The sequence below is a fragment of the Ricinus communis genome, chromosome 1 (assembly GCF_019578655.1).
Source record: "Ricinus communis isolate WT05 ecotype wild-type chromosome 1, ASM1957865v1, whole genome shotgun sequence".
NCBI classification, from domain to species: domain Eukaryota; kingdom Viridiplantae; phylum Streptophyta; class Magnoliopsida; order Malpighiales; family Euphorbiaceae; genus Ricinus; species Ricinus communis.
In genome coordinates, this window is record NC_063256.1 from 6,886,872 (window position 1) to 6,912,030 (window position 25,159).

The window sequence follows — 25,159 nt, forward strand, 5'->3', positions numbered from 1 at the left end:
CAAAAGAAGCCTTATGTTATTAATCTGATTTTTTTTACATATATGATATCAATTATTATTATTTCCTTTCTTATTATTTTAATGTGTAATTTGATTTATTCTTACATTACGGTAGCCTAAAAGCCTGCGAGGAATTGCTCATTATTCAAACTACTTTTCTCCTGCTTTCATTGAACCACTTTTCTTTGGCGAGGTTGTTACAACTTCCAATGAACGAGGTGCTGCTCTGACATCATTTTGACAACCTACATCCATCACATGAGAATTTATTTTTTGGTCATTTAAACCTCATGGTTTTGCCCTATTAATGGATTGAAGGACTTCCTAGAAAGTTATCCATTCTAAATTTTTTCCAAATCCAACATATTTAATTTAAAATTCTCTTTTTAACTCCAATTCTAAACAACTAAAAGACATTTTATGTTCTTAGATCCATACATATTATTAGTCATTAGATGCATGTATGTTATTACTCAATTCATTTCATTGTTTTTATGTACAATTCAATTTATTTGTGTGATTTCCTATACTTCAGAGGTTATCATCCAAGGAGCTGCTCATTGTCAAAGCAATTTATCCTTGTTTTGATGTCCCCGACTTCATCGGCTTTCAGCTGCCTAATCCACCGGATTGTAATTGAAGTGTCTAAATGTGCACTATAAAAAGGTCAAGGATTTAATCAAAACAAATTGAAGTCTACGAAGTTAAGCAACTGTTGCCATAGTTACTTATTATTGTTGTTTGATTATTGTAAACAAGGTTTTACACTTAATTTAAAGTGCATTTAATGGGTTATCTTTTTTTTTTTCATTACTTAATTTTTTTTAAACAACGAGATTTACTTGTATGGTCGACGGACTTAGATGTTAAAATTACTGTCGTAGGGCAATTAGATGGTCCATAAAATATTAAGCGTAGTTTTGGGAGATGGGATTCAAAAATTCATAAGCAATATTTATCATATGTATATAAAGAAAGAAAGAAAGAGAGACAGAAAGAGATTTGATGGAAAAAGGTAAAAGGAAAGAGAAAGAGACGAAGGACCAAGTCCAGTAACGATAATAACTACCATTAGCATATTTTTATAAAATCCAAGTCACGAAAATCTAAGATTATAATCACTGGAGAGAATGGGACGAAGAAAAGTAAAACGCAAACTAATAATAATACTGGAGAGAATATTGGCAACTTTTTAAGCTGTTCAAGTAGCAACCCAAAATGGCTCCCAATTGAGCATGCTATTGCTTCCACTCTCACTTTCCTTACACCTGCTTGGCCTTGGCAACTTCTCCATCCCCTTTTCACCCCCACTGTTTCCACCATTTTCCTCTTCCCCATTGCCATCAACTTCTTCATCTTCAGCTTCACTGCTTTCCTCTCCGTCACCATCTTCTTGAACCAATATTTCATTCAATTCTTCTTCTTCTTCTTCTTCTTCTTTGTCATTGTTCGATATTAGATGAAGCCTAAGCCTGCCATCGATACGCTCTGCATGGAAAAAAGCTTCACAAGAAGATACACTTACTGCTTCCAAAATCAGCCTCCCTCCTTCTCTATGAGGCCTCACTTGAACATTAGTAGAACCGCTAATTGATGTCAAAGGAGGTGGAAAGCTGGCAGTTCTTGTCGTTCTCTTAGTTTCTCGCGATTTTGGTCTCAGTCGAGCCTCATAATTTCTCACATTTTCTAAAGACAGTAAAGCCATCTCATCACTGCTTTCGCTGCCATCACTACCGGTCTCACTACCCAAGCTTTCGGTGCACATTTCTAAGCTTTTTTCATTTAACATAGAAGAAGAGCGCTTAAAATTTGGTGGGATATAGACTTTGTTGTCCTTCTCGGTGACATCTTCTTTCTTGGCTTGAGAGGTAGAATTGTCGATAGCTAAAAATTGGAGGAAACTCCAGCCACCCATGTCAACATTATCGTTGTTGTTGCTTTTAGAGTCACCAACTGATTCGGGGACAACATGATTGCTGCTGTGAGCTGGTGAAGAACGCGAAGTATTATATTCTGGTGGAGCCAATTTTAGCCTCAAAACACGCGGTTCAGCAAGGCGAGCTGGCTCCAAGCATGATTGGAGTCCCTGACAATAGCTTGAACAGGACATTTCTCACAATTGAAATGTGAAGGAAAACAGAGGATATGAACAAGAAACAGGGGAAAAACTGGGGAGAGTCTTAAAAATGGCAGAGTTTTGTGTCTTCAGAAAAAGAACTGACAAATTAAAATAACATAAAGTTATTTAAACAAAGCAGATGTTTTCTTTTCGGGTGGACCGAAAGATGAAGGGGTTTTGGGAGAGAGATTAATCAAACAGAAGGAAGTAGGAAAGGAAGGTGTGAACATGAAAGAGAAGTGAAAGAAGGTGGGGATGAATTTATAGTTGAGTTCATAGGCACTTTACTATAACAACAGTGAGATGTAGGGCAACTTTTGATGGCACTAATTGGTAGAATTTTTACTCTGCCACACGTTATAAAGCGAAAAAGAAAACAAGTAAAGTGAAGCTGAGTATGATGAGATAAGAGTGCCACTACACTTGGTAATTGAATGGTTGATTCTATCACCTCACATGCAAGTTTTCCATGCAATTTTTTATTTAATTTTGCATTACATTTTCATTCACTCCCAGTATATGTCATTAATTGATTAGATGATTGTAATACTGAGGATTAAGGCAATATGCAGGTCTTCTTCCAAGCGAAATAAAAAGGGTATCTGTTGAACTTGGCAAAAACATCAGTTAATGTGTAGTTTTAACACTCTTCATCTATCATTCCATTTTTTTTTTTTCTGAAAAAAAAAAAAAACTGAATAATATCTTTGAATTTTGGTAACAAATCTGGTGTGATTTGAAATGCTCGAAAGAAATGCTAAGATTGACAGGAAACATAAACCTTTCATATCCATTTTCACTATACTGCCAAAAACAAACCAAACAGAGGCCAAAACAGATGCAGGATACTCTCTTCTGCTATTTATTATTATATTTTTAAATTTGCTGACTGCAAGTTCTTGGTTCTACTTTGTGACTTTACATGCTCACCTTTCTTCTTATGAAAGTTGATATGTTAGGGGGCCAAAACCTAAAATAATGACTGCAATTTACCTACATAGTGCAATGGCAAGCAAAGAAGCAAACACCAGATTGAACTTTACTTTATTGAATTTTCCCAGTAAACTTTTTATTCACTTTCTAAACGGGACAAACTAAAGGTCTAGCTAGTGTTTTCTGATATTTTTTTCCATCTTCTTCCTTTATTTTTTTCTTTTAAAATCAAAACCATTGGACCATAAAGTAAATCATGTAATTCAGCCCCACATATATTTTTTTTTTTAAAAATAAGTTTTGAGCAAAAGATTCTTCTTTCATTATCAACACTAGACTTCATAGTAGAGGTGCTAATTAAATGAGTAAGAAATATTCAAAACATTGTTTATGCATGCTTTTAAAAGACAATAAATGGTCAGATTTGAATTCCGACCGCTTAAATTATAAGGCAAGTACACGATTATTAAACCATTATTCATTCTGATGAAAAAGGTGAAGGCTCTATCAGGACCAATAATATTGCTCAGTTGTGATTAACCGAACCGACCAAATAAGAACAGCCCATTGGCTGACACCAAAGAGATTAGAGACTGAAAATATTAAACCTGCTATAAATCTTTAATGTCTTCAAAGGCAAGGCAAGATAGCCGGCCCCTATACAACTTTCAGTTTTTCTGAAACGATCATGAAGCTTAGGATACACACCTCGAATTTCAAGAATTACTAACTTCTTTTAATTTCCTTTCTTTTTCTTTTTCTTTTTTTATTTTCTTGGCTATATAAAGGAGTGAAAGAAAGTAGCATCTCCTTCCTTTTTCAGCCTAATGGAGATGACTTCTTCATCTGTCAAATTAATTCTTTCGTTGGTGTTAAGCAGATGCTATATCTGTACGGACATGCATATATTTGTTTTGCATCAAAAAGTATGGAGTATGCTTCATAATCAATCATTATTAGCTGCTCACATGCATGTTAAATGATCTAAATTAAGAAAATGTATGCATGGTTATAAATTACTTCAGGATCATTAAGCAATCTCAAATGTTCATATTATCAAGTTTTTAATCTAGCATGCAACTGTCCCGTACATGCTACCCCAGATTTATTAAGTTCCATATCTAAATTTAGTAAAAAGAAACATAGTAGATTCGCAGTGTCTAATCTTGAAGAAGAATACACAGTTATCGCAACTCCATTAGCTCACTTGAACAGGCAACAGTCCTACACAAAAAGAATGAAGAAGCTAGGGTCCATAAGACCCACAAGGCCACAAATCCCTTTTTTTTCCCCTCCTGATCTGGAGAGGCGACGCTCTTTTCTTGCAGGAACTTGACAGCAAGAGAAAAAAAATACAAAATAGATGAGCTTTCAATCGCTGTTATTAAACTGTTTTCAGAATATTTTAAGATTATCAGTTCAAACTCTAAGAAAATCACTACTTATTGGTCATTAATAATTAATTAGTGGGAGAGACAGAGAGGTTTTTTGTCTTCCTTTTCCCTCTAAAAGAAGCTCATACAGTTTAGCCTAAACACATTATTTTCTCTCTTGAAAGAAGCAGAGAAGAATTGAGAATACCTTAATTAGCATTGGGAACATACTATTTCCACTAGTAGGGTTTTGATAGAGGGTCACATTCATCGTTGTGTTTGTTTTTTTCTTTCGAGTTTTAGTCCAGGAAAAGCTATGGTTGTAGCAGTACTCGTCAAGCAATTTCAACCCTTCATCCCTTGTCCTCTTTTGTTATGTTGATATTATTCATACATGCTCAAACATTAACTACGGATATATGTTGTGTTGCATTGACACAAAGAGACATTAATTATGTATATGATAGGACAAGTGTTTTACATAAAAAAGTGAAAATTATTTTATATGTAATAACATAATACAATTAGAATAACAAAGATATATATATATATATATATGTATATATAACTTTAATAACTTCTATTTTAAATTGAACCGGTTAAGAAGGATTTACTAAATCATTGGCATATTATACGCCAATCTGTCTCCCTAATGTGCATACATGAGTAATACCGATTGGCAATAGGATTGATTCCCCAACCACTAGCAATGGTGAAGACCTTTTTTTTCTTTAAAAAAAATGTACAAATAAAATGAGCTGATTCAAGATCTTAATCAAATTGAGATATAATTTATTATTATTATATATATATATTAAATTTAAATATTTTGTTTATTGTATGAAGGGATCAACACATGTAAATTTTCCTATTCAATAATATCTCATACAAGTAAGAGTATTTGATTATTAAGTAATTAAGACCATCTAATTGTTTTAAACCTAGATATTCCTAATGACTTTTTTTTCCTTAATTAACACTAACAAGATAAAGTAAAATCACTAATAAACAGGAATCATTGTCTTTTGTTGACTGCCAGAAAGCCTAAACCATGCATGCAATCATTGTAATCTTTTTCCAATGAGAAAACTTAAGAAAGCATCTTTATATCCACTCTTCTAGATAATCATGTCTGACAGAAGGAGTAAAAGAAGAATAGTTCTTCTAAAAATATATTATGACCATAATAATTCAAACAATATTTTACAACTTTAGATTATAAAATTCCAATGGAAACCTGAATATTTTTCAATGGTTTTATCAAAAGGCAAATTGTATGGAGCAAATGATAATGATAAAAAGCTCTGCTGGTGTTAGAGAACCCAGTATCCTTTTTTACATCCTCTGAATCCAAGAAATGAAAATCTTTTAGATTGCTAGCTATAATAAGGCTAACAAGAATATGTACCCTTTGTGCGCACTCTCTCTCTTAGCCCTGACCATCAAATTTTGCTTTCACAATTCTGCACCTGTACCTTGTTTTGCTGTCGTTTTAAGATTGGCCAAAGGAGAAAAGCCTCTTCTTGTCATCAGTCTCTCTCTTGCGTCTAAAGTTCTCAAATTTATTTATTTATGTGCGTACCTGTCGATTTCTGGTTAAAGGGTATCTCAACGAGAGAGAGGAAAAAAAAAAAAAAAAGGAGACCATGGAATCAAAATTTCATGGCTTAAACATTAAACAGACATGTCAACAATGCGCACTCATGCATTGCCTTTAACCCATTATAGTGATCATGCTCCTTTCTTCTTTTCTTTAAAAGAAAAAAAAAAAAAAAAAATTCTCCTTAAAAAGTTCTCAAAATCAATTGATCAATATAAATAAACAAGAGAGGTACACGTAAACAATGCAGTGGTCTCACTAATTTATTGGCTAATTAACAAAGGTTGATTACATTATAAGAAGTCCACGACAAACTTTATGGCCGGTCGCAATGGATATTATTGTTGAAGCTCAAACTTTCTTGCATGATAATGACCTAAATTTATCTTTGTTTATTCTGTTATTGTCGTAATAGAGTTGGAACACAGTACTCTCTTCTGAGCAAATTTATTTTAGCACTTCCATAAAAAGAAAAAGTCTATTTCTTTAGCTAACTTGTGATAAGGAGCAAAACGTCAAGAGTTTCCCCTAACTAGGCATGCAGCAGCAGCTACGACTTGTGCGCATGCACTCAGCACCGAAGCAGCAACGAGTATTTGAAAAAGGAAAAGAAAAAATATTTAAAACAGAAGGTCAATATCTCATGTTCATCCCCCTCACTCAAGAGGGAAAAACGAACAAGACAATGAAAATAAACTTTGATAAATCCCATTGCACAACTTGCACTAAATAAGGTAAACACTTGTGCCAGAGATCAAATAAGTTGATGTTTCTTACTGATGCATGAAAAGAATTTACATTTAGTTTACACCTGATATGTTGTCGCCGTTACAAGAATAGACCTCCCACTTGCATCAACTAGTGATGAGATTTAGTATATAATTCATGATAAATGAAGATTTTGTATTTCGACTTGCAAAGTTCTGATTTTTTCCTCCATTTCTGATAATTCATTTTGAATATTTAAAAGGTCATCTAGTCTCTGTTGTGCTGCATCTTGGTAAGGCTTGCTGATAATTTTTAAGAAGTTATCCAAATTCACAAGAGTTTCCAAGAGATCCTTCTGCATTGCCTCTTCAACTTCACGCATCAAGCCATCTGCGATCCTTCTTACTTTATCTACCATTTCTTGCTTACGGTATGGGAAACTTGAAATTGCTATAAACCTATCACAGGAACGAATAATCAATCAGATTAAGAACTATCCTACATCGAGAAACTTCAATGATGCATGACACACAAGTAATAATAGAAAAGAAGTACTCCCTTGCTGTAAGCCCAGAGGATAAAGAATATGTAAATTCAGAAGTGTCTGAATCAAATTAAGAATCCTGCAACTGACTAACCATATAGATAAAATTTTGCAAATATTTTTCAAAAATGAGAGGAAGAGAAGGGGAGGGGTGATAGATTACCCTCCAGCAGAACAAAGGCCAAGAGCAAGAAGATCTTCCAAAGTGGTAGGTAGCACGGATGTAAGAAGAGAAGCAGATAAACCAGCAGCTCCTAGTCCTCCAAAAGTTCCCAAGTACTAAGAACAAAAAAGAAAGTATTCCACCTCAGGATCACTGAACCATAAATCAACAAATACGGCAGATAAACTTACTACTTGAGAGATCTTATTTCATCTTAAACCAAACAAACTTCTAGCAAAAGAAGTCTTATGAAACAGAGTTGATGATTCTGCTTTAAGAGAGTTACATTCAAGATGTAAACGCAAAAACTTCACACCTCAGCTTCATTTTATAGCACAAACATTACTGGACTGTAGGGGGTCATCTATTTTAATTGCTTCCTGACGACTTGCCTGTCCAAGGGTCCATCTCTGAGCATCAACGAAATGCAACACCCATCACCCACCCTACCACATTCTAGACTTTGAGCTTTTGGAATATGAGTATTACATACCGCCAAAAAGAATAGGCAGCCACAGGTTCAAGAAAAAAGGAAAAGAATACACTAACAAGGAAAAATGTAATGCAGTATCTCACAGCTCAAACATAAACAAGATCCAGCTGCATAAAAGGATTTGCTTATAGATATAAGCCACCATTCTACAACAAAATATGAACTCAAAGTAACAAATTTCTATCCATGCCTGTCTGTGTGTGTGTTAAAACTATTGTCAACACGTGTCTCTGTAATCATTCAACTAGGCAACTCATACTGCAGACACCTTTATCAGTCAACTTAATTGTTAGAGATGCCATCTTTTGCTCAAGACAGTTAATAAACTCATATTTACTATTTCTTTGATTCCTAGCTCAACTAGTTTGAGAAGTTCAATATTTTAGTAAGAAATATTTGAACTAACCACTTCACGTATTTCCTGTTCAAACAGCTTGGAAGCTGCAGCAGTACTGAAGTTCTGTATCGCTTTCAAGCCAAGGTCATCAGCTTTTTCCAGCAACTCATAAGTCTCAGAATGCATTCGTGAGTCTGGATTGATTATGGAAGGCCATCTTTTTTCGAAAGCTTCTTTGTAAAGCTTCAATTCATGAGCACTATTTGATTTTAACCACAATGCATACTCTTCAAGCAGTTTCTGCATCCAGATAAAATTAAAAAGAAAAATTAAACAAATGGTAATGAATCAGCAAATAAATCTACAATTATGTGGAGCCAAAATAATTCAGGAAAAATATTAGAAGAAAACAAAGTTTTGAAACTGCAAGCACTAAAGAGAAGGAAAATCTCATTCGAGCCGCATAAATTGAAAAGCAAGCACAGCCCCAGAAATGACAGCAGCACAATTACTTTAGGACTTCCAAAATAATGAAAGGAACACAATATGAAACCATTTATCAACTCATAATCAAAAAACCAAGATTGGACATACTCAAATCAGTTCCTAACAAGTCAGAGTGATTAACTTACTTGTACATCTGAAACTGCAGGACCAATTATATCATGTTGCACCCTTAACGAAGTTGGTGTCATGGTAGATTTTTCCCCTTTTAATAAATATGAGGTGGCAAGATCAAGATTTGATATTTGTAGAGTAGATTCTATAAGCTCCAGGACGCGAGATTTTGTTGTTTCAATCTGGAATTTCGTTCCCAATACATTAAGAAAACCAACAAAATGAAATTGGAAAAAGAAATTTACTATCAGTTTGCCTATAAGTCAACAGTGTACTTTTGTGTGTGTTTATGGAGGGAGAGGTAAGGTGAAAATTCATATTGTACGAAAACTATACCTTGGACAAAGCTTTTTTTCTCCAAGAGATGCTATCCTTTTCCATCTTCAAAGTGTAATCTTTCACACTATCAACAATGTCAGATACAGTGGCCAGATCTTGCTCAGCATATTGTGTTTCTTGTTTTACAAAAGCCTCACAAGAAGAAATAATACAATTTGCAATTGCAATTGGTGTTTCGAGTTTGAGCTTCATTCTTTCCATTCCTGTTTCTGTTGAGCCATCTAAGAAACTATACAAGAACTTTTCAAATTCGTCAAAACTACTTGTTTTCCAGTGAGATTCTGAATTTAATGATTCTGTATAATCCCTTTCACTGTCAGAAGAAGCTGACAATTTTGCTTCAAGAGCAGACCGAGCAGACACTGGATATAATATTACACTTTCAGTGTTCAGCAATTTCCTTGTATTCTCCTTGATGAATGATTTAGCTTCCTCAAGCTGCAAAAGGTCATGAGAAAAAGCTTAGAACCCTTGCAAGGTGTTTGACAGCTTTAGCAAAAACAAGCTCACTGCCAGGAATATGACAAAACAATAGAATCGTCCAAAAATAAACCTCACTGGCATTCTGATAGAGATCAGATTTATTTAACACAAACACAACTTTCTTCTTCCACTGTTGAGTGTAACGAAGAAAAGCAACCTGGAAAAAAATTATCAGGAGTAAAATCAGAATCGTCTTTGGAAATAGAAAATATTAGATGGGAGATTTCTAATCCTTATCCTATTATAGTCCTAACATACAAATAAGAATCACTGAGATAATACAGATAGATTATTTCTCTTCCTTTAGTTAAACTGAGTTCATCTCTAGATATCATATGCATGAAATGAAATTGTAAGTTTTTATCTGGATTTACATGGATGTTGACACCAATTTCAGTCCAGAATTTTTCTTCCTCTTATACTTGCTTGCAACTGCAAGAAGCTCAAAACTTTCACCTCTAAAATCCATGAAGATATCTTCATTGAAATCTCAAACCTCTATGCAACTTAACATTGTCGTTTGAAGATGGAAAAAGTCATAAAAACAGTTTCAGAGCAATGGAATATCATACTAATATTGTTCCCAATAATAAGCTATAGATACAAGAGATAATAACAAATCCCTTAAAAGGCGAATAAAGAGCAAACAGGAACTTATATATTATGGATATCATATTCAACTTGAACTTCATTCATACCTCACTTTCAGTTAAAGGGCGGTCAGCAGAAATGACAAAAAGAAGCAAATCTGCACGAGGCACAAACTCCTCAGTCAGGCGCTGTTGCCTTTGGAGAATGACATTGGTCCCTGGTGTATCAACAATATTCATCTGTTTGAAAGGTAAGATATTAGATACTTTAGTTGCACCACATGAAGCAGCTACCATGAAGTGGTATACCTCTAATTTAAAAGGTATAAAGGTAAGATATTAGATACTTTAGTTGCATCGCATCAAGCAGCTATCATGGAGTGGTATATCTCTAATTTAAAAGGTATGCCTTAAACGAAATTAGCAAAGATAGTAGATGTTTTTATCTATTTTGGTTTCACAATTTTACTTGAAATCAGGGATTGAAAAGATTTAAATTCGAATCGGAGTACACATGAGATCAAATTAAATTACTCACTTCATTAAGAATTGGAGCAGGGAGGTAGCATACATATTGACCATCTGGATGTCTTTCACATCGTTGTGGCTCTTCAGAATTATACTGAGAATAGCGTAAGAAAGTGATCTCGTTGGTTGTAGGAACAACACCCTCTTTAAGGTATCTTTCCCCAAGAAGTGCATTAATAACAGTTGATTTACCGGAATTAAATTCACCCTGGTTCAAAGTTAAATAGTCACAGAAAGGTGTGAGGAAAATTATCTTTCACAGTATTTTCATAAAGTTAATGGCATGAATATCTATCAAATTTCTGTAAGTATAAAAACTTTTCACTATAAGATTTGAATATTCATAGCAGATCAAGTTGCTTAAAAGAAATATACAAGCAATAGAAACTAAGGGAAGAAAAACAAGAAACAATAACAATCAATGTCAATGTCTTTCCCAACAGGAGTTTCAGCACTTATTAGCACCCAATGACACTTGGCTGAATCCAAATAGCAGCAAGAATAAAGGAAACAAGTCCAAGAACAGGATCCTTAAAAGAGTAGGGAAGTCAAGAATCAAGATGGCCTGAGACTTGACTGAACTTTCAGACAGTTACAAACTAATGTAACCAGAAATTGTAAAGGCCAAAATATGAATGTTTAATCAAATTATTTATAAAATTTCTAACCAAATAGCAATTTATGAGCATGTTAACTCATGCTCATATCCAAGGCATAAATACGAGAGAACAATCAAGTTAGCTGAGAATAGAGTATCAGCATATACAACAGCAAGTGAATGGACAAACTTACTACAGAAGTATTTTAGTCCAAAATTTGTTCAATGAAAAATGAACAATTATTATTGATGGGTCACTTTTCTAACTCTTTTAAAGTAAACAAAAAAGGATTTATTTGAAATTTAGAGCTAATACCCATGTATATCCTTGGAACCAGAATTTGTTGAGGTTCAGCACACAATTACCACTATAGCCAGTAAAAATGGCTCATCAATTTGAGAAACCGCATCAATTAGAAGTGAGACCTCCTCCATCTGTCAATCAAAAACAGTAACTGATTCAGGCATAAAGAGGCAACAAAAAAATTGATAAATTATAGAACTTTTTTTATAAACAAACTCAAAAACCAACTCGCTAGATTAATCACCTGAGGAGCAGCTTTCTGAATAACATTAATAGCTTGAAGTAATACCGATCTCTCAGTTTCTATGAGCTGTTTTTCCCTATCCTCCACATTAACAAAGCCAGCCACCCTCTTTTTCCCATGAACATCATTTCCTATATCCAATGATTTATGCTTATTGAAGCTTTCAAGCCCATTCTCTGATTTGTTCTCCATTGCACTCAGGGTGTAAAATACTTGGCTCAAAAACTCATCGCTAAATAGCCTCAAATCTTCCAACGACATAACTAAACCACCAGCACCAGATTTCAGCAATTCAGATGCCTCCATAACTGACATGGCTGGTCTACGTGAGCCGTGAATAATAAAGATTGGTATTTTCACATCAGCAAATCCAGAGTATATTTTAAGATCAAAATGTTCCTCCTGCTCAGGACTATATATAAGAAAATCAGCACCTTCAGAGTTAGACGCATCTAGAGCAGCCGTAGGAGACTGCACATTTCTGCCCACCAATGGGAGAAGTATGGATTCAGATTTGGAATCCCTCATCATGTTTCTTGCCACAATGGAAGGAAGACCTGTAAGAGTAAAAGAAACTCGTCACCTTCCATGTCCAAGAGTTACTAGTATGAAATCAGAATGAAACCATAGAGCATAATGAAAATAGTCGATAACCAATATATGTAAATGCATTTAGGGACTTGGGATTATAAAATTTATCACAAAAATATTCACAACGGTACTTTTTGAACAGAAGCTAATGAAAGATTGTGCACAATATGTCAACTAATTAAAAGAAGTCATTAACCGATTAACATAGGAAACTCATATAGATATACTTCGATGTCCAAATCGAACAAGGTCAATTTAACCTACATTACATAATACTCGAACATTTACTTTGACCAACTCTATTAACTACGTAACTAAAGTGTAAAGATCTAAGCTTTTCAATTCTAAAACTGAGCATACAGGATTTGCTATCAAAACGTAAGAATTTTAACAGATTCATTGCATAATAAGTTCATATTTTAAGATAATTAGATATGATTTTGGCATAAAATAAGTTAAATCCATATTAATAATAATAATAAAGATACTTTTTGTACATGAAATCAAAATTGAACATAATAATAAGAAAGAGAGTTTAAATATTTGAAACAGAGACCTTGGTCAGAGAGAACAACGCCGCTAGCATTAACAGCAGCAGCAATATCGACGCGCTCACCAATCAAAAAATAAACACGATCCTTAACAACAGACTTCAACAAGCAAGCAGCCTCATAAAGAGTCTTGCCAGTGACGTCAGCACCATTAAGGACAACGATACCGACCCATTTAGAAAGCGCCTTATCAAGAAAATCCAATGCACCGTCACGCAACACGTCATCAGGGTAAAGCTGGAGAACAATGCTGGGCACCTTAATCTCGGGACGCTTATAACCGCCAGGAAAAAGGGTTCTCGGCGACTGCTGGGATTGCTGAGTAGGCAAGCTCTGATTGATGGACTGGTGAAAAGGGTTGTTAGGGAGAGAGAGAATAGGGAAACGGTGGGTGCGGAGAGGAGAGGATTTGAAAGGAGAGAAGAAGGGGAATGAAAGGGATAAGGAAAGAGAAGGAGAGGTGGTGTTGAGGGAGAGGAAAGGTATCATTGTGATTAGTGAGAAGAAGAAGAAGCGAGCGAGTTTGTGGGAATGGTAGAGTTGTTATCATATAATCTTATCCTTTTGGTTTTGTGGGGAAGGAAAGAAAAGCAAAGGTGTGATTATGGAGAGATTGATTTTACAGCTGCGATACTGTGCGGACCCAATTTTCTCTCTTTTAAATTCTACAACTGCCACTCAAAAAGCAAAAAATCATGTTATATTAAATTGTAAGTCTAGAGTAGTGCCACTCTTTTTCTTCTTTTTGGTAATAGCCTGGCTTAGAATCTTTACTTACAGAGTGAAATCTCAGTAGAAAACCAACAAAAATCCATTCCATTACCATCCCCACTGCAGAGTTGTCAAAGGAAAAGATTGAGTAAAAGAGTAAAAGCTTTAAGATCTCTAATCTTAACCATTTAAACTGAATTTGTCGGAATTACAATGGAGCAACATCCCTGCAGTCGCAGCCACCTCCGTGTTATATGTATGTGCTGCGAATAAGAAGAATTTGTTGCTGGTTATCATTTTTATTTTAGGTGAATTATGCTTTTATTTTTCTTTCATTACTTTGTCCGACTGGATTACTTTTGCCCAATCAACATTTCCATATCATCAAATCAGTCAAACGCAGTAATCTGTACCAAAAGTTTCAATTAAGATATTTATACTTAAATGCATTAATTTGAAAGATGTTAATTACTTTTGTAAAATTTATGGATTTATAAATAATTTTCAGATGTATTGCTTAAATATTGATAAGTTTTTATTAATTTTTTTACATACTATGACTTTTCTATTTTTCTATTATTTAAAAATAAAATTAATTATTATGTTGTTTTTTTTATATGAATAATCATTATACTCTTAAAATGTTTCCAATAGTTTTTTTTTTATTTTAAATAATATATTTTGTTTAATACAAATATTTTTATTATATTTAAATATAAATAGTAGAAAACTTTATTTGAAATCAATGGTATATTTATTTTTTCTTTATTTTATTTTATTCAGCATATATTAATATTTTAATTTTTCCTTTCTTTTCCTCGAAAGAGAAAGATAAGTTATTTTTAAAGAAACAATGTCAAAAGTATTAGATTATTAAATAGTAAAATATATAGAAACTTGTATGTATTAATTATAATAAGAATAAATATTAAAATTTTGTAAATAATTATTCAGCAAATTCACTTTTTATATTATATTTTTTTAAAAAGTGTGTTAGAATCTTATTTTATTGAATGACTTTGTATAATAAAAATGTTTAACTTATACAAAAAGTCTTTTGAAAATATTTTTATTATTTTTTAATTTTTTATATTATATTAAATATTATTCTATGTAATGTTATCTATAACTTGATACAAACATATTTTATTTATTGTTGTGTTAAAGCTAGATTCTATTTAAATTTCTAGCTCATAATATAAATATTATTTTTTTGTCAACAATAATATATTTTTTTTAAAAAAATTATAATACAAGTTATCTCAAATCAAACTATCAAATTCATATCGTATTCGTTATTTTTTATTCATTACGTGATTGATAAATTCTTAAACTAACATCAATCATCCTTATCAATAAAAATAATTATTAAAATGATTTTCTTACCAAAACATAAAAATCTTATGATGAAGTTGTTTACTTAAAATAATCTTCAAAAATCATTAGACTCTTCATTCAAAATTAATATTTTTATTTGAACCTATTTTAAAATTAAATAAAAAATTATTGATTAATTATTTCTCTTTTTTATTTATAAGTTAAAAAAATATTATTAATGAATAAGTTTTAGTTTTTAAATTTCAACCAATCTTTTATTTTATTTAAAGTGAGAATATATTGAAAAAGATGATGATAATAATATAAAAGAAATTGAAAAGAGAAAAAGAAAAAGAGTTAAGAGAATATATTAAAAAATATATATTAAAATTTTGAAAGAAAATAAAAAAAATGTTTTGAGATTTTATATTTATATTACTGCACAAAAAATCATTGAAAGTAAACATAAGTTCATATTATGGAAAATCAATAACTTTTAATACTGATTCAATTTTATAGTTTAAAATAATTGTAATTGAATATCTTGATTTTATATATCTTTTTTCAAAATCAATACTAAATACCTAATGATTTTAATAAATTTTTTAAAATTATTATTAAATATATGGTGACTTTTCAATCACATCAAAACCTTTAGCTGTCTTAATCCAGTACAACCTACGATATGCTTAATTGCATAAAAAAAATCTATACAACAAAAGAGGGGCGATTAATTCCTATTAATTTCAAAAGAAAAACCATTATTATGTAAATCAAATTATTTTAAAAGAGTAACGCAATTGTTGAAGAACCCAAACCGTTGAATAATAGATGACCCACACGCAATTGCCTCTTGAAAGTTGAAACCTTTCCTCTCCCACTCCCACTTCTCACTCTCACTCTCGCTCTCGCTCTATCTTCTCTATGTTTTTGAAGAGGGTTCCGATCAAAATACCAAAAAATGGGCAGGAAAGCTTCGAGGCTCGCAGAGAAGTCACAGAAGGCAAGAGACATTAATCCTTTCCCTCTCTCTCTCTCTCTCTCTCTCTCTCTCTCTCTCTCTACATTCAAATTGTATTATTTTAGTTTATAAGACCATGATCATTTTCGAGTTTTCATGCATAACTTTTTGAAGAAAAACAAATAACCTTGTGAAGAAAAACAAATAACTTCTTGGAGAGAAACAAAGAGCGGCTGGCTTTTTTGTGTGTATTTAAGTCTTAGTTTTTACTGCCATGGCTATGGTTTGCATGCATGTCTAATTTGGTGAATTAAAAGATGTAACTTTCATTTTAGTAGATTCAAAGTATGAGTCTTTTGTTTGGGGATTGAGCTTTTCGGAAAGGTATAACTTGTAATGAGGTTAAAGATCTCTATTGGTGGATTTAAAAGGTTCCACCTTTTGCTTTTGGTTGATCGTTGTCATGAATAATCATCATTTGGGGGTGCTGATTCCCTTATATGTAGTTCAGATGCTGCTTTAATAGATACATGTGGTCTCTCCTAGTGTATAATGAAGATATATGACAATGCGAAACATCCTTTCTGGAAGGAAAGATTGTATATTAAGGCATAACTAGTTCATAACACTGATAAGGACAAAATTAATGGAAGCTATAGATTGTTAAACTGCGGAGAATAAGTGATGATTGTGTTGTGTTGGTTGCACACTGGTTTTGGGGAATGTAGGTGTTTGTATGTGTGTTTGGACTCCTTTTTTCTTGCTTTGTTTACTAAGCACTATCTGATACACAAAAATCTCATGGTGGAACATGAAGTGACTAAATGTAGCCTGTTATTGTAATTGAAGCATGAGAGCATGAATCCCTCTGTTGATGGCTCGGAAGTGGAGCCTGAAAGCAATAATGCCTCAGAAAAAGCAGACATACAAACTGAGAGCCCAAATCCTACCTTGGAGAGGGTGGAACCATCACAAGCAAATTCCAAAACATATATTAGGAAGATGGTACTGAAGAAAGCCCCTACTGCAGTTAGGCGATCTGGACGTCTGCAAAACACAGTTTTGACTACAGAGAACCAGGATATTGAGCGTATTTTTGAAGAGATAACTGTTAGCGAAAGTGAGAAAGAAGATGAACCAGCAGATGGAGAACTGCCAGAGCATGTGCCTCCTTCAGAGGAAAAAACCGTTTATGAAAAAGTTGACTATATTGTACAACTTCTGGAGGCACAAAAGATGACTATGGATGAACTGACTTCTAGGGTACCAAATTCTTTCGTATAATTAGCTCTTTATGTTTCCATCTTTACAATTTGAATAGCCCATATAAAAAAAAACAAGAACGAAAAAATGAAACAGCTTGTAATGTTGAATATAAAAAGACTGGTGAACTTCATGGCAGGCAACTGGGAAATCATCCTCTGGTGAAAGCTCTGGTCTGGCAGATGTCACATACAAAGGCTTGTATATTGATTCCCAAAAGAAGGTAAAATTTTGTTTATCAGTAATTAGCATTTCGTTCCATGTTTAGTTTTTAATCATTTAGAGTTACTGCAATTTAATTCTTTAATCTATCTTTTTTCCATTTGTAGGTTGAAGCTTTAATGGCGGAAAATTATAAGCTTAACAAGCTGTTGGAAAATGCTCTTGGCAAAATTGAAGTTGTATGTTTTCTGCTCTTCTATATTTAAGAGATCTCTCCCTTCTCTCTGTTTATGGAACTTGATTGCTATTGCCGTTATTTTAGAAATAACTAATATTACCAGAAAGCATAACTGTAATTTTTTGTTAACTAGTTTTTATAACTCAAGTAACCTTTTGATTTTCAATTATCAAATCTTTCTAACCTTCTAACTTTTTAATTCTAACTTTGATGTTTTCTTAAATGCATTTCAAGTTTTTTATTTTCTTGTATGTTATCAAAGTCCTCATATAACTAGGCATAATAAGTTGACATGCTTTGAACCTTTTGTAGTATGAGAAAGGAAATCACATCAGTTCCGATGTGTTGGAGAAGTTGAAAGATATTTTCTTGTGCTCTAGTCTGACTAGAGCCACTGAAGCAGCTCTAATGTCTGGAGCAATACGAGGCCCTGCTGAAAATGGTCTCGAGTGCAGGAGTTCTAAGAAAAAGAGACTCGATTAAGAAACATAAAAGAATGGAGATTTACTTTTTGCTGATGAATCATGTTAGAAATAGTTGCCTGTTATGCCCATAACTTAACTACTGATAAGAGTACCAAACCGATCACATTTTGTGCAACCGCCTGATGGGATCATGTCATGTCTCTTTTGGTTAAATTTTAGTGAGCAATGGTTTTTCTTCTAGTGTAAATCGGTTCTGTTGAGCTCTTTTCTTGGTCAAGAATATGCAGAATGAAATTCAGAAAGAATGAGATCGGAAGAGCAAAAATGTCATTTACTTTTGTATTCTGATAATATTCTTGTAGAAACTGTATGCTCCACTGTTGAGGCAAGACATCCTTCACATATTGTTACCCCAAGTTAAAACCCAAATGAATGCATAAAGCAAAATGTCTAGTCTCCTGCTCTTTTATGTTTTGACAGAGAAAGTAAAAGAAAATCTACAGTTCCAAGGAACTGCAGACATGGTGCCAATGCCATGGCTGTCTTTAATTAGTGCTGCAACTGCCTATTTATGTTCATTTCATGAAAACACAGTTCAAGAAGCCAAAAGTATTTGTGCCTGGCGTATGCAGATTGTCTTTATCATCCACATTGTCTTCCCCTTCCTTCAGGAGAGGTAATAGAGAAGAAAAGTCTAAGCAAGGGCCTATTAGAAAGGGAGATTTTCTTTCATATATAAACAAACAAAATAAGTGAGATATTGTTGGTAATAATAAAATTCTGTTCGCCCCATGAAAATGTAAAAATATTTTCTGACTTTTCCAAAGCTGATTAATAAAATTCTTACAGCTTTTTTCAACTTATGGCATGGACCAAGTTGTCAAAACTGGTCATCCAACAGAACGAAAGCTGAGATTAAACAACCGTTAATACGGATTTTGAAACCAAATTTGATGACAAATTCCTGAGCAAAATTAGCAGAAAAGGATCCTTGGGTTTGTTGTTGCCAAGCATCTTTGTGGCAGTTTTGACTTTTGAGGTTCTTATGAATTTGTCTCCTGCAATGATTTACCAAATTTTCTCTCCCTTAGTAAGGACCTCAAGTATTTTTCATCTCCATCATATCATAATTCTTAAAAACTGCCAATCTGGAGTTTCCTTCATTCTTCTATCGGAAAGGATTTTAGGCTTATCAATCATAATTTACAGAGGTCAGTTCAATTACTTAAAGCTACGGTTAAATGCAATCGGCAGTCGAAGAATATGATAAAGTATTTTACATGTGCTATAGCCGGCCATTACTGACCTAACTCCGCTGCGAGGAAGAAAATTATCCATGCAAGCGTCCGGTGCACATAAATAAGCATTTTGATAGAAGAATATCATAGCACCTGTTTCTGTACTATAATAGTAGTCAGCAAAACAACGCCTAAGGCTCCCCAGTTTTGTATATATATACATACATACATATTGAACCAGCTTCTAATTTTTTTTAAGTTCTAACAAGAAAAATTAGAAAAAGAAAAATCAAAGCCCGATCTGGAAAAAGCTGTACCGAATTCAACGTCGGTCGCTTTTAAATTTAGTCTAACACTCAAGAGTAGATTAAGCCAATAAGAATTGACGAAAACCAATGGTTTAAAAGAAAATCTTCACAAGAAACTTCACGCATGGAAAGTAAAAAGTGGTGCAAGCATAGAGGCATATTTTAAATGATTGAAGACCCATTCAGTCCAAAATGACAGCGCGAACAGTCCTAGGAATAAAATATTTCAAAGGCACTCCCCCAACTCAGTTTTTCTGCTCTTTGCAAAAGCTGATTTTTGTATTAAAAACAGGCCAACCTTTTTGCAAGTTAAAGCACATTTTCATGCCAAGCTAACCATCTGCATGCAGTAAACACGTTACTTGGTAACCCAATACTTCTAAGTGGTGAGGATATGAAAAGTAAATAGAAGTTGTAAAAGCTAAACCCAAATGGCTAATACAGGTTAACCTCACAAGTTTTATATAAATACCAGTGCGTCTAACGGAGAGAGAAGTATATATGAACCCTCAAACTCAATGATTCTATTTGTCTTTGTCTTGTTTGAGATACATCTCAGAAACCTGGCACAAAATAATGCACAAAAGCTTACCTCTGAAGGTTCAAACCATACATCTGGCTTAAATATATCTGCATTATATCTGTAATACGGCTGGAATTTAGCAGTAATATCAGGATTTTTAAGCATTATAACCAAATATACGTAACATGAACAAATAATCCGTTGCATTGATACTTGATAGGAAGGAAGAAGGAAGAGACCTTTGGTTTAGGAATCACTTTATTACGGAGGCGGGCTGAAAGTTCTTCAAGCATTTGCTCAGAAAATCCCGGGGCTAACAAGTATCTCAAGATGATTGTTAGGCACAAGGACACAAATATAAACTATGAATACTATAAGGATACTAAAACTTAAACCTTCAAATAATTTTTCCAACCTGTCTTGCATATGCTCTGAAATTCATCTTTATTGTAGTCATAACAAGCAAGGAGAAATGACCCATACAAACCTAAGGGAAAACAGCACAGCATTACTAAAGTGAATCTGACTTAAACATCAAGTGGGGACTGATGTGAAAATCGCAAAAGATAATGGTTTTGATCAGAAAACATAAACAATTGACCTGACTAAAAACTCGTTTCTGACTATAAAGGACCAAATTAGATTATCACGTTGGACTTAAAATTGGTCACCTGTCCGCTTTCCACATCCATAAAATGCAGCAATTGGTACTAAATCAAGTGAATCCCACAGACTGCAGTTCAGAGATAAAAATTCAAAGATATGGGCCCAAGAATCTTTAGCAGAAGCCATCAAAATGCCAATGTTTCTTTCATCTTACCTTGCCATATAATCTTTCTTCAGTTTTAGCCAGTCACGCTTATTGGGCACATAAGCAGCATCAGTGCTCAACTTTTTTATAACTAAACCCTCATAGCTGCAGATCAATATAAATTCACAGAATTAAGCATGTATCTATAGCAAAAATAACAAAATGTTGTATCAACAGCGCTGCAAATAACATAACATATCAAGGAAACATATAATGCATAATGTATGATTGCAATGTTAGGAAAGAAAAATAGTTTCAACTTTACTGGAATTAGATCCGTTCCCCATTTACAATCGGTTCTACCTAACCGCAGGTGCTAGAGAAATAAAGTCTTTTAGTGCTCTGCACAAAAATCAATACTTCACTTCCTAGTCAACGTAAGATTGTTGCTTAGCCTTGAAATTCTTGAAGTCTTTGTTTCATATATAAAAGGACATATAAAATAATTTCATAAATTAATCACAATAACAAATATAACTATTCATTACATAACTAATAAAATAATCATTAATTTATTTTATGAATAGTTTATATAATGGTTCATTATACCAATTATTTTCCATAATCCTCAAGACCTCAACTGACCATAAAGTAGAAGCAACGAACCAATATATAATCCATGCAGTAAAGGAAGTTTCAAGTCTAATAAAGTATTTTTGAACTAAATAATGTATAATCTTTTAATTGCTCTTTGCCATTTCTCTAACTTATTGAAACAAGAACTTCCCAACCCCAACTTGAGCTCATTCGTTAAAGATTAATAGATAAGTTTATCTAAACTTTTAATGATCATCGAACCAAGTCGAGTTCAAGCACGAAAGTTTAAATTCGATGCATGAGTCAAGTTTTAAGCGTCAAATTCTTACAATCCTATCCTCATGCAGAATCAACCAGTTTAAGCACCCTATTTTCATGCGCACTCAACCAGCGATAAATTAGACACAACCCAAAAATTGTAACAAAAATTGACAGGAAAAGTAGCTAGAATCATGCTTCTCAATTGTGATCACATATCCAGATCTCACAGTTAAAAGTGCGTAAGAAAATCAGTACTCCTATGAGCTCTACTTTTTAGAAATTAGTAAAAAATGTCTCAAGTCAATATTCAGACGAAGATGTAACTAAATATGCAACAACTACTATGTACAAATTACGCCTTGATGAACCACCAGTTCAACTGCATATATATGCATAGCTTCATCAAACCAATAACTTTAATAGATAATTTTGAAGATTTCTCACACTATATAATACAATAACCTCATCTAATATGAAAGTTTTTCTCAAATGCACCTGTCGGAGCCCATTTTCTCTCTTCTTCGCCCATTATTATCTAACCTCCTCTCCTTTTCCAGTTAAATGCAGTTGCGAAATGCAAAATAATTTTATCTAGTTATTCTGACAGGTTTGGTTTCTTTCTCTTTTTATATCAAAGGAGATACGATATAAGTATCTTTCATTAACAGCAGAAAGAAGAAACTGCTGTATTTCCTCTGGATCGCTTGATATCAATGCCGTTGGAAACTGAAGAAAACCAGATTCTTCGTTTAATGATCCATGCAGATACTGCACAATCACAAAACACCCTTGACATTATAAGACCAACCAGAAAGATAAAGTTGGGTAAGAGGGAGCATTGGCCTCAGCAAAGCAAACATAAATAAGTTATCATTAAGCTGAAATTAAAAGCCTAATTACCTTCATTACATTTTTTATTAGCGTTAACCAATTTACAAGAGGATTTCAAGTGATATGTTACATGCCACAAGTAGTATAATGTGCGATACAAATAAGCGTCAGATACACAGCTCGTGAGATGAATCCTTTAGAGCACTTAAAGTTGACTAAAGACAGTGGAATATTGATTTAAATGGCTCTTGAAGTTTATATTTAATTTTATTGTATTCATAATTATTAATTATTTTATTTTAATTATTTCAATTTAATAATATTTCAATTTAGTCATATTTATAAAATAAAAATTAATACAACATAAAAATAGCCAAAAAAATAAAAAAAAAATACATATTTTGTCACCATTTATAAAAGGCCAAGCCGACACAATAGACATCGCGATCCGAAAAACTTTACTTGGAGAAATAGAAGGCACATGTATTACACGTGCAAAATCTAAGAAAATACTACACAAATTTTTAATTATAGCTATTAATAAGATGATAAAATTATAAATAAAATTAAAGTTAAATAATTAAAATAAAATAAATTATAATTATATAATCAAAATAAAACTAAACGCAAACTTGAATACGATTTCTATGATGGGAGCTTTATGAGCAACATTAGAAGTGTCATACCTCTTGACGCACTTTCAATTGTTGATGAAGTAGTGGCTGGCCATTAAGGTACAATATATCGAAAGCAAATATACAAGCTTTGACCTTTATGTCATCCACATCCACATTTTTGCGACTTCGAGTAAGAAGCACCTATCACACAAATCATCATGTGAATAATTTTGCATTTGCTGGACAAAAAAGATTGCCATAGCAAATTGGATCCGACTATATAAATGAATTTTCTGTAAGAACACTAGGAGCTAACCTTTGCCATGTGAAGCAACATATACATATTTAGAGAATTCTATTAATACAAGATTGAATCCGGTTTATATGAAAAACCTTAGTGACAACAATAATCAATACCTGGAAGGGAAGAATTTTATCTTTTACTCTGTCATAAGCAACTATTTCGCAGTCCAAAACAAATGATTTTGTAGAAGGTTTTTTATCAGCCTGCAGAGGAGCCGCAAAAGAATAATATTTAGAAACTATCAAACAAGATAATTCCAACAGTTGTGTTCTAATTACTAACAAATGCAAAATCCTAATACAGTTGTAATACAAACTGCTTTGAAAGAACAATTGATAGATTTCAGCAGTTAGCTTGATAACAATATCTGGTAGGAAACAAATTTTCTATCTGCAATAAGCCACAATTTCATAGTCCAAAATATATAATTTTACAGCCGAAAGAAGGATAGCGGAAAAAAGATAATATAAAGACAACTCGAGGTTTGTTCCAATTGTATCGTTTAAACGAATTCTAATATCATATCCTTTGTTTGTACTTTGTACTATAACATTGTTGGATATTGCTATATATATGTGTGTAGATATATAATATTGCCCCTCTTACCATGGCGATGGAGAATGACAGCAACAAGTAAGAAAAAGTAAGAGGGTATAATGTCAAAGGACACATTTAGTGGGAGCAAATAAAATCAAAGGATCTTCAGGATAACAAACTAGCAAAGTATCACATTCTGCTGACATCAAGGATTTCTGAGCTTACATATAAGTAATTAATCCAATTCTGAATGCTACATTAACTACTTCGTAGCCTTGAAAACTGCCCAGGTTCCATAGCATCACAGTATCCAACTTCACGTTTCGCATGTTTAATTCTTTCTTTCTTTTTTTTCTGAACTGGGAAAAGAAATTGTTTGCTGTTATTATTTGCTTCTCAATCCATGTATGGAAGCTAGAGTTAAGATGATGATTTCAACTACCCATATCACTTGCAATCCATGACCCGAATCATTTGATCAGGATTACAAATTGCTAGCTGTCTAGTAATATTTACTAACACTAATCCAAACTTGCAAATACAGACATCAAGACTTACAAAAGTGCCATTTAGAGGTTCAGTGATTTGTTAAGCTAATTGTGCGTCAAACACAAACGAATGGTACCTTAAAATAGTCCTAACAATATCCGGATACTTTTTAGTGCTACGTTCAAGATTACGGCTGTATATGTCGACAATACCATTTTCCATGCGGTGTATCTACATTGAAAACAAGATCAGGAAGAATGAGAAAGAAACGCAAATTGGTGATGAAATTTTAAGGGAAGGGGAAAACGAGAAAGGAGATAGAAGCATGTCAATAGTTTCCATTTCAATAATTACAAGGAAAAATGCATAAACTTGCACCTAAAATATAACCTCATGTGCATATTGGCCTTCTAAACTTTTTTTTAGCCACTTGCACACATATTGAAGTGATTAATGAACTGAGAGTTAAAAATTCTTTTTTGAAGGCAGAGATTAGGCGGTTGAAGTATG

At 33.1% G+C, this 25,159-nt stretch overlaps 4 protein-coding genes across 5 annotated transcripts; 1 reads left to right on the forward strand and 3 right to left on the reverse strand.

The window, feature by feature from the left end:
- Positions 1-1,053: 1,053 nt before the first annotated feature.
- Positions 1,054-2,424, reverse strand: LOC8272049 (protein FANTASTIC FOUR 1). Its single transcript, XM_002520704.4, has one exon. The coding sequence runs from the start codon at positions 2,108-2,110 to the stop codon at positions 1,202-1,204; it is 909 nt and encodes a 302-aa protein (XP_002520750.1). The 5' UTR covers positions 2,111-2,424; the 3' UTR covers positions 1,054-1,201.
- A 4,355-nt stretch (positions 2,425-6,779) lies between these two features.
- On the reverse strand, positions 6,780-13,883 carry LOC8272048 (probable transmembrane GTPase FZO-like, chloroplastic). 2 transcript variants are annotated; one of them, XM_002520703.4, is made up of 11 exons: positions 13,122-13,824; positions 11,975-12,531; positions 11,793-11,861; positions 10,839-11,036; positions 10,409-10,540; positions 9,781-9,867; positions 9,225-9,665; positions 8,903-9,070; positions 8,340-8,570; positions 7,441-7,556; positions 6,780-7,191 (listed from the first exon to the last, which is right to left on the reverse strand). In XM_002520703.4, exons 1-11 carry the CDS (start codon positions 13,603-13,605, stop codon positions 6,909-6,911), a joined length of 2,766 nt encoding a protein of 921 aa, XP_002520749.2. In that variant the 5' UTR covers positions 13,606-13,824; the 3' UTR covers positions 6,780-6,908. The 2 variants fall into 2 exon arrangements, with proteins under 2 accessions (XP_002520749.2, XP_048232349.1); XM_048376392.1 differs by lacking the exon at positions 7,441-7,556 and having other exon boundaries at positions 7,017-7,191; positions 13,122-13,883.
- Positions 13,884-15,918: 2,035 nt separating this feature from the next.
- LOC8272047 lies at positions 15,919-18,649 on the forward strand. The gene is made up of 5 exons (XM_002520702.3): positions 15,919-16,147; positions 16,955-17,368; positions 17,508-17,591; positions 17,698-17,769; positions 18,081-18,649. Exons 1-5 carry the CDS (start codon positions 16,106-16,108, stop codon positions 18,249-18,251), a joined length of 783 nt encoding a protein of 260 aa, XP_002520748.2. The 5' UTR covers positions 15,919-16,105; the 3' UTR covers positions 18,252-18,649.
- Positions 18,650-20,554: 1,905 nt separating this feature from the next.
- On the reverse strand, positions 20,555-24,871 carry LOC8272046 (DNA ligase 1). The gene is made up of 8 exons (XM_048370495.1): positions 24,773-24,871; positions 23,737-23,826; positions 23,389-23,520; positions 22,538-22,639; positions 22,367-22,419; positions 21,083-21,178; positions 20,934-20,995; positions 20,555-20,749 (listed from the first exon to the last, which is right to left on the reverse strand). The coding sequence occupies exons 1-8, from the start codon at positions 24,869-24,871 to the stop codon at positions 20,652-20,654; spliced, it is 732 nt and encodes a 243-aa protein (XP_048226452.1). The 3' UTR covers positions 20,555-20,651.
- Between the last annotated feature and the right edge of the window lie 288 nt (positions 24,872-25,159).